This window comes from Pomacea canaliculata, linkage group LG5 (genome assembly GCF_003073045.1).
Source record: "Pomacea canaliculata isolate SZHN2017 linkage group LG5, ASM307304v1, whole genome shotgun sequence".
Classification (NCBI taxonomy): domain Eukaryota; kingdom Metazoa; phylum Mollusca; class Gastropoda; order Architaenioglossa; family Ampullariidae; genus Pomacea; species Pomacea canaliculata.
In genome coordinates, this window is record NC_037594.1 from 1,675,566 (window position 1) to 1,688,500 (window position 12,935).

General features: G+C 47.4%; 1 protein-coding gene across 3 annotated transcripts in view; it reads left to right on the forward strand.

Annotated features, from left to right (window-relative positions):
• The window catches only part of LOC112565371 (fibroblast growth factor receptor-like 1), a 44,697-nt gene that overhangs the window by 19,514 nt on the left and 12,248 nt on the right, over window positions 1–12,935 (forward strand). Inside the window, exons 1-2 of one of the 3 annotated variants that reach the window (XM_025240793.1) lie at window positions 4,902–5,791; window positions 10,951–11,037. In XM_025240793.1, coding sequence (XP_025096578.1) covers window positions 10,962–11,037 — 76 coding nt within the window. In that variant the 5' untranslated portion in view covers window positions 4,902–5,791; window positions 10,951–10,961. Of the gene's footprint in view, window positions 1–4,901; window positions 5,792–9,452; window positions 9,487–10,950; window positions 11,038–12,935 lie in introns of those variants that run through there. The other 2 variants (XM_025240792.1, XM_025240794.1) reach the window with 2 other exon arrangements.

Below are 12,935 nucleotides of genomic sequence, written 5' to 3' on the forward strand. Positions count from 1 at the left end.
GTCCGCAATATTTTTTACTTAGGCCTTGGTGGTCCGCCATAGCTTTTACTTAAGTAAAGTGGTCCGCGGTCCGGAAAACTTTGAGAACCACTGCTTTAGAGGACTGTTTGTCTCGACAAAGAAATAAATATTTAAAGAAACGTTTCTCTCGCTCTTTCACACACTGGCTCACACACACGTACACACACACACTTCACAGTCGGTGTTGTTTCTCCTGTCGTCGATTTTTCATCGATTCCGTCGGGTGCCTGTCTGCTTGGATTTGTCGCCCCTGGCGCACGACGACAGCAGCAAGCGGACGCCGAGCGCCTCCTGATCCGAGCGACTATTGCTTCAGGAACACGGTTTCCTTGGTAACGACCTGCTCCCAGAAAAATTGTCTTGGCGATCGCAGGCAGGCATACGGCAGCGGGAAAAGGTATCAGTTTCATCATTTTAGTTCAGGCCTTCTGCGAAAGGAGGAAGGGAAACATGGTACAGCCACGGGCGTGCATGCGCATGCGCACAGGAACCGGATTAATGCGAGGGGATTCTGGGAGACGCTGCACCGAGGACTTCTCGCCTTCCGGGAGATTGATATTATGGTCGTGAGGGTCAGTGAGTGAGGGGGATAGGGCAGCCAGATTAAAGCACGCACCTACATTTGAATGGAGGGCTGATTCAGGTCACGTGATCCCGCCAGTCCCCACGTGGGTAGAGAGACCAACCACGTCGCTTTTTGTTTGCACGTGGGCAGTGTGCCCAAGATTGGTTGAATTATAGCTGTTCACGAAGCTTTATTTTATCTGAAACATGTACCCTGATGTGCGATGTACATGAGTTGTTTTGTTTTTAACTACACCTGTCTACACCACGAAATACACCTGCGCCGTCGTATCAGACACTTTTTACCTGTTCTGATTTTTTAAACAGGAGTGGGGGACACAAAGAGATAAACCTTTTGAGTCCTCACTCTAACTTCAGCCAGGTAAACGGTCATGATGGCGGGTGAGGAGGAAAGGGAGGGGGAGCACTAAGCAGTCGGTTATTGTCAAATATCTTCACTCGATCTTTAGGGGTGCGCCAAATGCATGTAGGCGCACGATTTAGACGATAAAACGGCTCAATTTTGTGCCTGTCAGAAAAGAAAAACAACCCAAAGTGTACTGTACACGACCTTACCTCGTATCCTGCAACAGGAAATGAACCTGACCCTGTCGGGAAGAGAGTTCTCATTGTTAGCTACCGCACCATGACCTCCTTCAGCTGGACGCTCAATCCGGGTGTTCATGGGCTGCTGAGGAGTCGCCTGGCTTCCACATCGCCTCGAGATAATATTTTTCTATTTAAAGCTTGTTTTATCGGGGACTCGCGGTGCCGTACATCAAAGAGACCGCATCTGAACGCAGGGTCTAGTTTGGGATCGTGCCAAGAATGTAACAAGATTTCTTTTTTTAAGTCGATTGTTGTGAAAAGAAACAACTGCACAGTGGAGCAGATGTATCTTTTATTGATCGCACATAAATACTCAAGTGTGGGCGCTCCCCCTCTCTCACACACACACAGCGATGTATATATAGATAGAGAGAGGGAGGAGAGGAGGTGGTCGAGACTTGTAACTACTGTCTTGAAAACTGACATTTGAGGAATCACACCTGTGTAAGTTCGGTGTTAATGACTTATCGATCAGAGAGTCAGGTGCAACATCGCCCTTTTTAAAAAATGTATTATTGATGACTCAGACGTCGAAGATGAGACTTTTTTTTTTTTTTGCTCCTGAAACCCAGAAGCTGCTCGCACCATCATCCACAAAAAACACTTTTCTACCTTCGATGAATAGCAGTTCATTACCGTGTACCTTCACTCTGTCCTTCTCTCTCTCTCTCGCCCTCGAGAGGCCGCGGCAATAACAGGGTGGATACAGTAGGTTGGTCACTGACCTAAGCTGGAGCAGCCGCCAACAAGAGACATCTATCACTTCCCTCCTGACCCTCCTGACCCTCCCGCCCTCATGAAACCCAAATGAAAAGAGCTCGGTCTCTCGTGACAAGGTTGCCTTGATAGCGGAGGCGGGCGGCCGGCTGTTCATTCTTCTTCCTCGCCACAGGAAGTGCCTTACATGGAGATTAAAGTCGCCGGAAATGATGGGCTGGTTGACTAAATACCAGCACAGTGATAGGAGCTGCCTGCAAAACAATCAAATAAACAATCGACGGGGACTGAGACAGGCTTCGATCACTGAATTAACCGTTACATCCAATCATCAACTCAAGTTTCTCCACATGCACATAGCAAGCAACATCTGAGAATCTTTGTGATGTTGGATTTGGTGAACATTACAGGAAAATATTTTGGTAATCGAATGGACATTTATTCACGTTTCTTTCTCTCTCACACACATACACATGCGCGCGCATGGGTATGGATCTACACTTTGATGACTAGACCCAACACACACAACCCACCCAGGATACCCAGCCAAGAAAACTGATGGACATAGTAAGTAAGAAGAAGGATGAACACACAAATCCAGGAAGCAGTGAAGATCACTTCGATTCTGTGCGCAACCGGTGTCGTCTTTCACACCTGCCTGACGTCATAGCCGAGGGCCTACAGGCCTCGCACCTTGAGTGAGAGAAGACAGAACACAGCAAAGCAAGGAGTTTGTAGCTAGGCATACGATGTTGGTAACTACACCCAAGGTAACTGTTCCTAACTCCATAATACTTAATAATGCACTTCATAGCTACAATTACAGAGGTTCGTTTGGGGGTAGACTGATGAACCAGAAATAATGAATATGCGCCCTCCGATGTGTGGCTAAACAAACGGTTCATAGATACCCCGGAGGTAGCATTACTTTGATAGTTTTGGCCTCAGGGGGTCAAAGGTATGTAGCAAAGGGGTGGGGTTGGAGGAAACAAAGCATGAAGATGAGGTTCAGAGTCTAAGCCGCGTGTCATGGTGTCCACGATGATCCCCGACTGTTCTGATGTCACGTGGTTTCTGTACAGACAGTGAAGTAGAAAGATTAGAGACACGTCAGTGCACAAGAAACACACCTCTCGTTAGTAAACACAAAACTGTGTAGCAGCAGTATCCTTCGCCCGCCAGACAATCGTCAAACAAACACCCGACAGTTGTAAACACGTGTCTGTGACGCCTTCCATAGATTATAGGGCTAGGAAGGCGAGGATGAAGGACGGACGGGAGGAGCAGTGGAGTAGGGAAGCGACTGCGAGATAGTGTAGCCAAAACATCATCCTGCCTACTTTGGGAGGGTCGTGTAAGCGGGCCCCGCGGAGGTTCAAAGAAGGGTGAGCAGGGTTGCAGACCACACAGAGGAAGGAAGGGAGAAAGGGGCATAACTTGGGTTTCCAGGGGGCAGCAGAATCCGGAGGCGGGATCAGAGGTCCTAGGGAGGATCTTGATCCAGGGTCAAAGCTTGCAGAGCACAAAGAATGGAAGTTTGATAAAGTGTCGGTCAGTTTTCAGCTGTTGAAGAAGAGTTACTGTGGCGAGGAAGGCAATGACCCCGACATGCTAGTGATGACCCTTGACATGCGATTGATAACCCCCGGCATACGAGCGTGAACCTTGACATAATATCCACTCGTGCCTTCTCTCTGCACTCCTGCTCTCCAACACACACACATGCACACTCTTTCTCTCACACAATCTCTCTCTCTCACACACACACACACGCACTCTTTCTCTCTCACACACTAGTGGCATGACGAGCCCTGACAGGCGAGGGACTGACCCCCGAGTTACCACTGACCACAACGACTGTGCACTCCGAGAAACTATTTTTTTCAACAGTGCACGCATCTGTGTTATGACGAGGGTTAATAATACACGAGGACGAATTGCTGCTGATGTTGGCGATAAACAATGTTTATGCACCGTTGCCATGTTGCCGCTCACTGATGCAACACGATATCGGCGATTGTTAATTTATGAGGCGTGCATCTCCACCACCGACCTCACGCGAGCACGCGCACACACACACACGTACAAGCTACTATACACACTGTCGTAGATGGTTGTTTGCAGCAGACACACAAGGACCAAGTTTTTTCTGTAAAGCGGAAAGGAGAGCAGGGATGGAAAGAAGTTATTTTGTTAAAGTTAATTGGAGGGGGGAGGGGCACAGCCCAGGAACGCAGCCCCATCCCACCCCGCTACCCAACACCGCCAGGGAGGTTGGGAGGGAGGAACATTATCCACGTGTTTGATCCCAGGCACCAGCTGTGCAAGCACTCACTGACCCCCGTGGAGTTCAGGACTAAGCTTCACCTTCACCAACCCAACGTACCCGTTCCCCTTGTAAATTTACTCTATGAGAGAAGAAAGGGGGACAAGGGCCTATTCATATTACAGGGTGACAGAAAATGACAAGCGCTACCCCTCTTCCACCATTTGCATTAAAAAACATACCTCCACTGATGCGTTGAGTCTGCAAATTTAACGACTGCTTTTTATCAGTTTGGACAGACGGTGTGAAAAACAAACACAGGTGAGCGCAATTGTCCGTGACACACACGTTTATGTGTTGGGGATTCCACTGGATGGTGCAGTGCAGTAGCCACCAGCTCCCACCCCGATCTACCCGGAATGGACAGACTGGGATACTCGGTGATTCTTGTAGCGAGGGGGAGTCGCACTAGCCCCGACCTTTTGTTGAAGTAGCCACAGGTCGGGGTCAGACTCAACGCACAGTGCGTCTAAGCCACCGTGAACCCGGGGTCGTGTGGATTCAAACTAAAAAAAAAAAAAACGGTTAGAAGAAATATTGTTGGGGGGGGGTGTCAATGGAGGCAGGGATGGGGGAGAAGCATCTTTCTTTCAGGAACAGGATGAGTGGATGGTGAGGGGATGGCGGAGTCGGGGTGGAATGCAATGGGAAAACATTGGGGGGTGGTGCGCGAGAAAGGGAGGGGGCGCCCGACTAGGGTGGGAAAGGGGAGGAGTAGAATGAAAATTCCCCCTTCCGTTTCCCTCTCCCGCCGCGCTCCATAAAAACGTCAGAGATTGGCTGCACGGGCGAGTCACTCAATACTGCACCACGTGACATGTAAGGTGGGCGCGGATTGGCTGGCCGCGACAGGCGCCCGGCACGGTTTGGGAGGAAGCATCGCCCGTGTCGCGAGCAGACGAGTGTGTAAGTCCGCGTGTTGGCAACGAGCGTTCGCCACAATACCCTCGGCCACCTTTACGTCACCTGCCAACCCCCAGCACTCGTCGCTGCTGCAGCTCCTCGTCGCTCGCATCGTCCTTCGTCGTGTTGCCGCGTCGTCAGCGAGAACAACAAGCGAGTGCACGGCACGAGCGTCTGTTGACACAGAGACTGGCAGATAAGTAAGAGGGAGGAGGTTGACAGGATTACTACGGTGGACCCAGTGTTGTCGTGCTGCAGTCTGCTGACTAACGAGGCGGTTTGTTGATCGTGTGTGTGTGCACCCAGTGAAACTGCTGCTCGCGCTCTGTGCAAGCTTTCTGGTGTTCTCGCTACGGATATACGTACGTACGTACATTCAAGGTTCGGTTCCTGGACTGACGACTTTCTTGTTACGGGTGCATATACGGGTGGAGGGAGTACAGCGGAACGCAATGCTCGATTGGTGCAAGTGGTAGTGTGAAGGAGAAGAGCGGTAATCGAGGGTGAGCAGGAGTGCTGGACTGCACTGCAGCATCGCGATGGAATGGTGTCTGTGGTGAGTGGCCAACCGTGTGCAGCGGCTATTGACTGACCTGTGGCATCATGTTGCCAAGTGCCCGTACATTGCGAGTGAGGCTCCCCATCTCACAGGTATAAACCCTCGCACACACGCTCACACCCTCGCACACACGCTCACATCCTTGCTTCACACACACACACAGCTATGTAGACACTAAGTTCTCTGTTGCTCTGTGAGTGTGTGAGAGAGAGAGGAGAGAGGTGCCATGCATGATGAAGTACACTTTTATGCACTAAAGCCACTAGAGGTCGCCATAATGCAATTTACTTCGGCCAGTGGTTCGGGGTTTCGGGGTGGCGGTGGTGATGGAAGAGAAGCTCAGTGAAAAGAATATGATGGATCATGATCTCATGATCATAGCTGCCATGTAATGTGATGAGGGCAAAGTTAGCACAGTCCCACCGTGGGACGGGGGAGATCATCGCGGGACTGGGGTGGGAAGGTTGGGGGGTGAGTTGTCGGCGGGGAGAAGGGGGATCGCATGACAAGCCCGGCAGAGCAAAGGACGACGAGCTTCTACTTTGAGTCAACAGACAAGCTTGCCACTCCATCTTTACAGGGTGCATCATTCACTGCTAAGATCGTCCTGGCAAGAAAACTCGCCTACCCCGCCCACCTTAAAAAAAAGAAAGCGAGGGTTGTTAAGAGGTTTGTTGTTGGCCGCGTGTTCAGCCTGTCCAAGTCTGCATCAGATTTCCTGAAAACAGTTTCTGGTGTCTGTGTGAGGTTGTTTTTGTTCATTTACTTTCGGAATTGCCGTTGCAGGAGTTGATGCGAGAAGTGGCCATCCAGCGAGTTCATTATCCTCCTGCCGCCATTCCACGTGCCTGTGTTAGAACACTTTGTTCATCATAATTTGCATACCTTTGTCATAAAAAAGAATAACAGTCTAGCCTAAATGACCAAATAATTATTCAAACATGTAAACTCGCATACTGCACAGTTAACGAAACAAGGAAGGAATGAAGAGAAGGGGGTTGGATGTAGATGTTGGTGTTGACTACATGGAGCTGTGCACGCGAGCGTGTGATTACTCGGCGAGAACGATGGAGCTGCCGCCCCGTGCAGGCCGAGACTGTTGATGGATGAGGCGCGCCGTATAAATCATTTGTAGTCATACCACAGCAGTGATGAATGTGCTGCCCTCTGGGCTCAGCGGCCGTTGTGTAGTTAGACCACAGCAGTGATGAATGTGACATGCTAAGCCAAATGATCATTAACCGATTAGGGTAAACGGGCTCAAGAAAAGAGGAGCAAGTGTAGAAAATTGAAACCAGTTGTCTGGGCTATTTGTCATTTCCATTGTAAACAATGAAATGGTGTGTGGCAGATTGCGGAGATTTCTGTTTTTATATTGTTTTTGGAGGTGTGAATTACAGGAAAAGTCCTATCATGCCTCCAGGGAGCTATGCTGATTGTCATTTCCCCTTCAGAAGCTTTTGCTTTCTCGCTTTCCACTCTCACAGGAAGCATGGATACATGAACAACTGGGAAGATGCCACACACACACATGTAACAATGCTAAATATCTTTGGAAAACCCTGCATTGGGTGTCCAAAGCAATGCTTATATCATGCCTGTAAATTAATTATACTTCAATAAACTCAGTGTTCCTTTATTGATGCAGTTAGGTCAATGTGAGCTTCATCATATCCGAAAACAATTCCTAATTAAGGTTATTGAATCAAGTCAGCTCACAGGACTTTGCTCTCTTTTGTTAACAGCCTGAACAATCTCAGCTGGATAACATTACTGACATACAGCATAGTACCACTGTCACGGGCAGGACACCATTATTAATTTTCAGGAGTTCTGCACTAACTAGAGCAGCAACAATAGGTAAAGAACTACAGTCACCTTCTAAGCCTGCGGTACATTAGTAGTACTGTTGATATACTAGGTTAGGTCAGTGAAGAATGTCACAAGGTTAGATGCAGGAAGAGAGGAAGGGTGTAGGTATGCCACCCCAGTGGCTGACCATACAGAAGGGAAGGTGGTAGGGCGAGAAGTGTCAAGGTGAGAAGGTGGGGGGAGGAATGCCAGCTGTTATCAGCACCAGCACACAGGCCCCGGGCTCGGCCACATGTGGATCAGTATGTATAAATCTCTGGCAGGTGTCTCAGTAGACAGAGAGCACCCTATTTGTGTGTGGGTGAGTTTTTGTGTTGGTACTTGTGGAGGGACCGGTAAGGAGGAATTAACTGGTGTTTTGTCAGATTATCTTGCATCAGCCGCTCTTTATTGCCCCCAGATGGCGTTATCGGCAGACACTGGATGGAGCGCTGTTAAGCTGTGTGTAGTCTTGCAGGCATGAATAATATGGGCACTGATGAACCTCCACCCAATGGGGGGCTGTTTCATTTGTTTGGAGGATGGGAGGGAGAACAGGTGGGAAGAGACTACATTTCTCTACAGGCATGATTGATAAGTGGTGTATTCTTGGAGGGTTTTATTAAAAAAAAAAAACTGTTTCAACTTTGTTTTTGTAGCAAACAAGTATGTCAAATTACTGTGAAGTCGGGTGTGGTCATGAGGATAGTGTCTGCTGTTACATGCTGAGGGGTATTGTTCCCTTCTGACCTTTTTTAGCACGAGGCATTTGTTTTTAGTACATTTGTCAGAGACGGAATACAAGGGAACAAGAAAGTAGTAGACACACAGATGTATGGAGACTCAACTTGTGGTATGCGCTCCTGTTTGAATACTGAGACTAATTTTTTTTTTCTGGTTTGGAACCAAGAGATCACCTGAGTAATGTTGACAGTTGATGTGGACAGTGGAGTCAATGTTTGCCTGCTGAACACAGGTTTTGGATCACATCCAGTAAATTTCGTTGGCTTACTGTGGTGTTCTGTGTAGTCTGTCATTCCATGGACTTCCTGCAGATTTGACATTGTCTCTTTCATTCAGGAAACATCTCTATTTATAGGAGCGAGTTGAAAAGTTCGTATATCCATGGCGTTGATAGTGCCAGAAAAGTCATTTAGGCCTTTTATTATGTTGTTCTTTTTGTGGCCTTTGCTGCCAATAAAGCTTTTAGTTATGCATGTTAAAACATTAAGAACTCTCTGAAGTCAAAAAATATTTGTCGAAGTGACTTTTCGCGTTCAGCAACAATAGCAACAACAACAAAAAAACAAACCAAAAACTGGTGTGAAGGTACATGAACTACAAAGAATAATCCACACACACCATTAGTTATGTTTTCACTGTCATTGTTTCTATAATGTGGGGAGAGTGTTGTTTTGATATACGGACATGGATTTTTTTGACAGGAAATTAAAGAGTCGAGTGTAAATACAAAGGATTGCTCACTACCATTATGCCCTCGTGTTTCTTCATGTCTAAACTAGATGGTCATGAATACAACTCAGAGATGAGCTTTTGTGTTATCAGGCTTGTCCAGAGCAGCATTGTGGAAAGTCTTGCACACCATTATTCTCCACCCTAGAACACTTTTTTTCTTTATACCCAGATGTCTCTGATACCCTATTGGTTTTGTGGTTGTGCTACATGACTGAAATTCGCCTAATTAACAGGGAAGATGCGATACTAGCTTGCCCTAGTGACACTCACCGGCTGTTGACAATGATAGAAGCACACAGTCAGCAGATGTACTGCAACAGAAACTGAAACATGGAGAAGAGGGAAATAAGTGTTTTGCCTTGTTAGATGTCTCTAGTAATAGCAGATTCAATCTTTCATCTCTGTCTTTGAAAATATCATAAAGAAGTGTTCAGAACATTAATGGAGATTGGGAAACCAGGTGAGTAGCTGCTGACACTTCATTACAGCATATTGATAGCGAGGGCTTTGTTTTCTGTCACTGAGAGAGAAAGAGTTTATCCTAAAATCAGGATGAGGATAGGAGGAAATAAGGATGAGTTCACACTAATCACATTCTCTTGTTGGCTGTCACTTCTTATCTACTTAGCCTCTCCTCCTCTCTCCCTCTCTATACAGTGTGTGTGTTTAGCCTGTGTAGCCTCATCAGTGTTGTGTGCTGTCATTCAGACAGAACTGACCTGAGGCAGCTTCCCTATAACATTTGAAATAATGACCTTTTTATACTGTATCAAATGAACATGCACTAGAGAACTATTTCCTGAAGTGCTCGCAGAACGCTGGCACCAGGTGTGCGGTCAGGTGACCAGTCGCCTTGTCAACACCGGGTTGTGAAAACTCCAAGATTTGTCAAATGCCAGCTGACTGGAGAGGTCTGTAAAGGGAGGGGGATGATGATGGAGGTGAAAGGTGGGGAGGATGGTTGGTGATACAATAATGACCACTGACAGGGCACATGCTCGGAGCGAAGGAGATGGCTCAGAGGGGTGGGTAGTGGTGGTTGGTGAGAGGGTGGGTTGTCAGCGAGGACTGAGACTCGTAGTCAGAACGAGTTGACAGTCACGTGACGTGGGCAGCTTGTGAAATCTGTCGCCGCCATCTCCATCCTTGTTGGCCCCGCGGTTTTCACTTTCGGTGGTCGGCGTTAGTCGTTTGCTGTCGGTGTGTTTGATGTTGTGGACTGTCGGTTCGTTTGAGCACAGCGCGGTGAACTTGCCCTCCACACAAACACTTGATCTTTAGGAATTCTGTTACACCGACTTTAGCCATTTAAAATAGTAAAGAGAGGGTATAGATGTGGGCTTGTTGTTTTGTTTATGAAGTTTTATCTTTGTAAAACACGGTAAGCCTGGCTTTGATTGATGCACAGCGCTAAATGTATTACTTATATTGTCCAATACATAAAGACTAAAGAAGTCAGCAATGAGAGTAGTGCTTTCCTCTCTATCACCTAAAACAAACTCTAGTTGACTTGTGACTGACATTTGCACATCAGACACCAAGTGGCTATAGTTTAGCTATAAAGCATTGGGAATCTTTTTTCCTTCCCTGCATTTCTCTTTTTCTGTTCTCAGTTCCCATCTCCACCTCCCACAATTTGTCTCCATCTCTTTTTCTTTTGCATGTACACATCACACATAATTTGTGTAGGTCACTCCAATGTACATGTAGAAAGAAAAACAGACTTTCACTTCAGTGCCTGAGCATGAGGTTAATTTTAATGAGGTCTTGCATTGTGATGAAGGGTAAAAGTACATTTCCTGTTGATGCATGCAAAGAACTCTGTCTTGTCCTGAAAGTCGTTCTTGACCTGTCATATACGAGTGCATGCATGAATATTGTTTTTAGGAGAAAAGTAATTTATGTGTTGGTGTGTGTGGTGCAGACGGGCGGGCCATGGGTGTGGTGAGACAGGTGTCAGCGGGACTGCTGCTGCATCTGCTGTACCTGGTCAGCATCACCTGGGGCAGTGGTGAGTAGATTTCATTTCCTAATGTGAATACGTGCTGTTGATGAACGTGACCTTGCAGGTCTGAGAATAATTTTTTTTTTAATTTTTAAACTTCACAGCACATTACAGCACAATTATTCAGATACAACATAGTGAACGATGTAATACCAAGCATATTACAAAAAAAACAAACAAAACAACAAACTAAACCACACACAAGGGTAAAGCCTCTCTCCACCCCCCCACCACTTTCCCCGAGCAGATTTATTCTAGACCCTCGTATGTCACAGGAATAATGTTCATGATTGTGATATATTGATGGTCATTGTAATGAAAATAGACATCTGCTGTTTAGAAGAGCTGCATTTCCTAGTTGACATTCAGTGACATTCTTCTTCATTGCTGGCTGTGCAAATAATCACATAATTTCTATCGACGTGCCGCAGCATAATTATCACTAATGTGCAGTGTGTGTCAGCCATGCCAGTGTCAAATTTTGGCATTTACTAAGGCAGAGGTAGTTACATTAGCTTACAGTTAACCCAATTCTTTTAAGTGAGGGAAGGACAGAATTATTTTGTCTGGCACAAATCTGAGACATTAATAGACTTCAGAGCGATGAAAGTTTGAGACATAGATAATAGATTTCAGAGCGATGAAAGAATATAAGGTAACCAATGATAGTTGATGTTCTTAACTCTGGCAATTTCAGAAAACATGTCAAATAAAAATAGTGTGAGACATTGTTGGACACTGTGATCATGACCCTGCCATAGTTCAAAGCCAGCGCTGCATTCACCCCCACTGAAAGACCGCAGTGTTGGCGGGTGTGCTAGCACCCGTACCCGAACCCAATATAAACCCCACAGGTGCGCAAAGGGTGGTCGAAATTTGCCCGGCTTTTGTCGGCGTTTCACGGGTGCAGGCCCGCGGCGTGTGACACGCCGGCCCCGAGTGGGAAGCGGGTGGACAGTTTTTGAGAGCGACACACGATTGATACAGTGCGCGACCAGCTCGTGCTAATCAAAGTGGGATTAACGCGCGCGCCTGTGAAAGGCTTGCCAGCGCCCTCTCGCCCCGCAGACAATGGGGGCCACCAGCCCCGCGGGGAGGGCAGTGGGGTGGGTAGTGTGGGGGTACACCCAGTACACCCTGGCTGAGCTTCACCTGTCCCCCACCACCACCCGTGTCGTCCCTTCCTCTCCCTTCGTCAACAGAAAGGAGAGAAGGTTCTACAGTGTGTGTGACTGAGAACTGAATTGTGAAGACTTTCATTCGTTCTTTCATTCATTCACCCTCTCGTTCGTAGAGAAAGATTGGTAAACTTGAGGACTGGTGGGGTGGGAGAGAAGTCACAAAAATGATAAAAACTTACAGGTGGATGTGGGGAAAACAGCGATAAAGGGGAATGGGGGTGCATAACTAGAGATAACCGGGTGGACAACAAAGTGGGTAGACATAGATAACGTACGCTCCAGGCTGATATAACGGTGGGAACTGGGGATGGAGTGAGTGGGAAAGCTAGACAGTGTGGCTGGATGCGACGGTCCGTGGGTGGGTGAGGTGGGAGGTCAGCATGGTGGTGGTGAGTGGCGGGATGAACTACAGACTGGTGTGCAGCGAGCAACAGTGGAAGTGTATTGTGTGAGCCCCACACTGGGTGCCAGTGCACAGTCGTAGACAGTTTGCCATGTCTCAGGTGGCACTGACACTGTGTCGCTGTCATTCCAACTGACAAAGTCACATTTACACGTTGGACTTCACTGTTCTTACTTGCGCTGGACGGTGAGGGGCGGAGAGAGGGAATGGCTGCAAGGTGGAAATCAAATAAAAACTGGCGATAAGATGACTGCGCACACCCTAGGTGGAGAAGTCAGGGTGCATTGGGAAAGAGAAATGAAGCGAAGTTTAATTGGGGA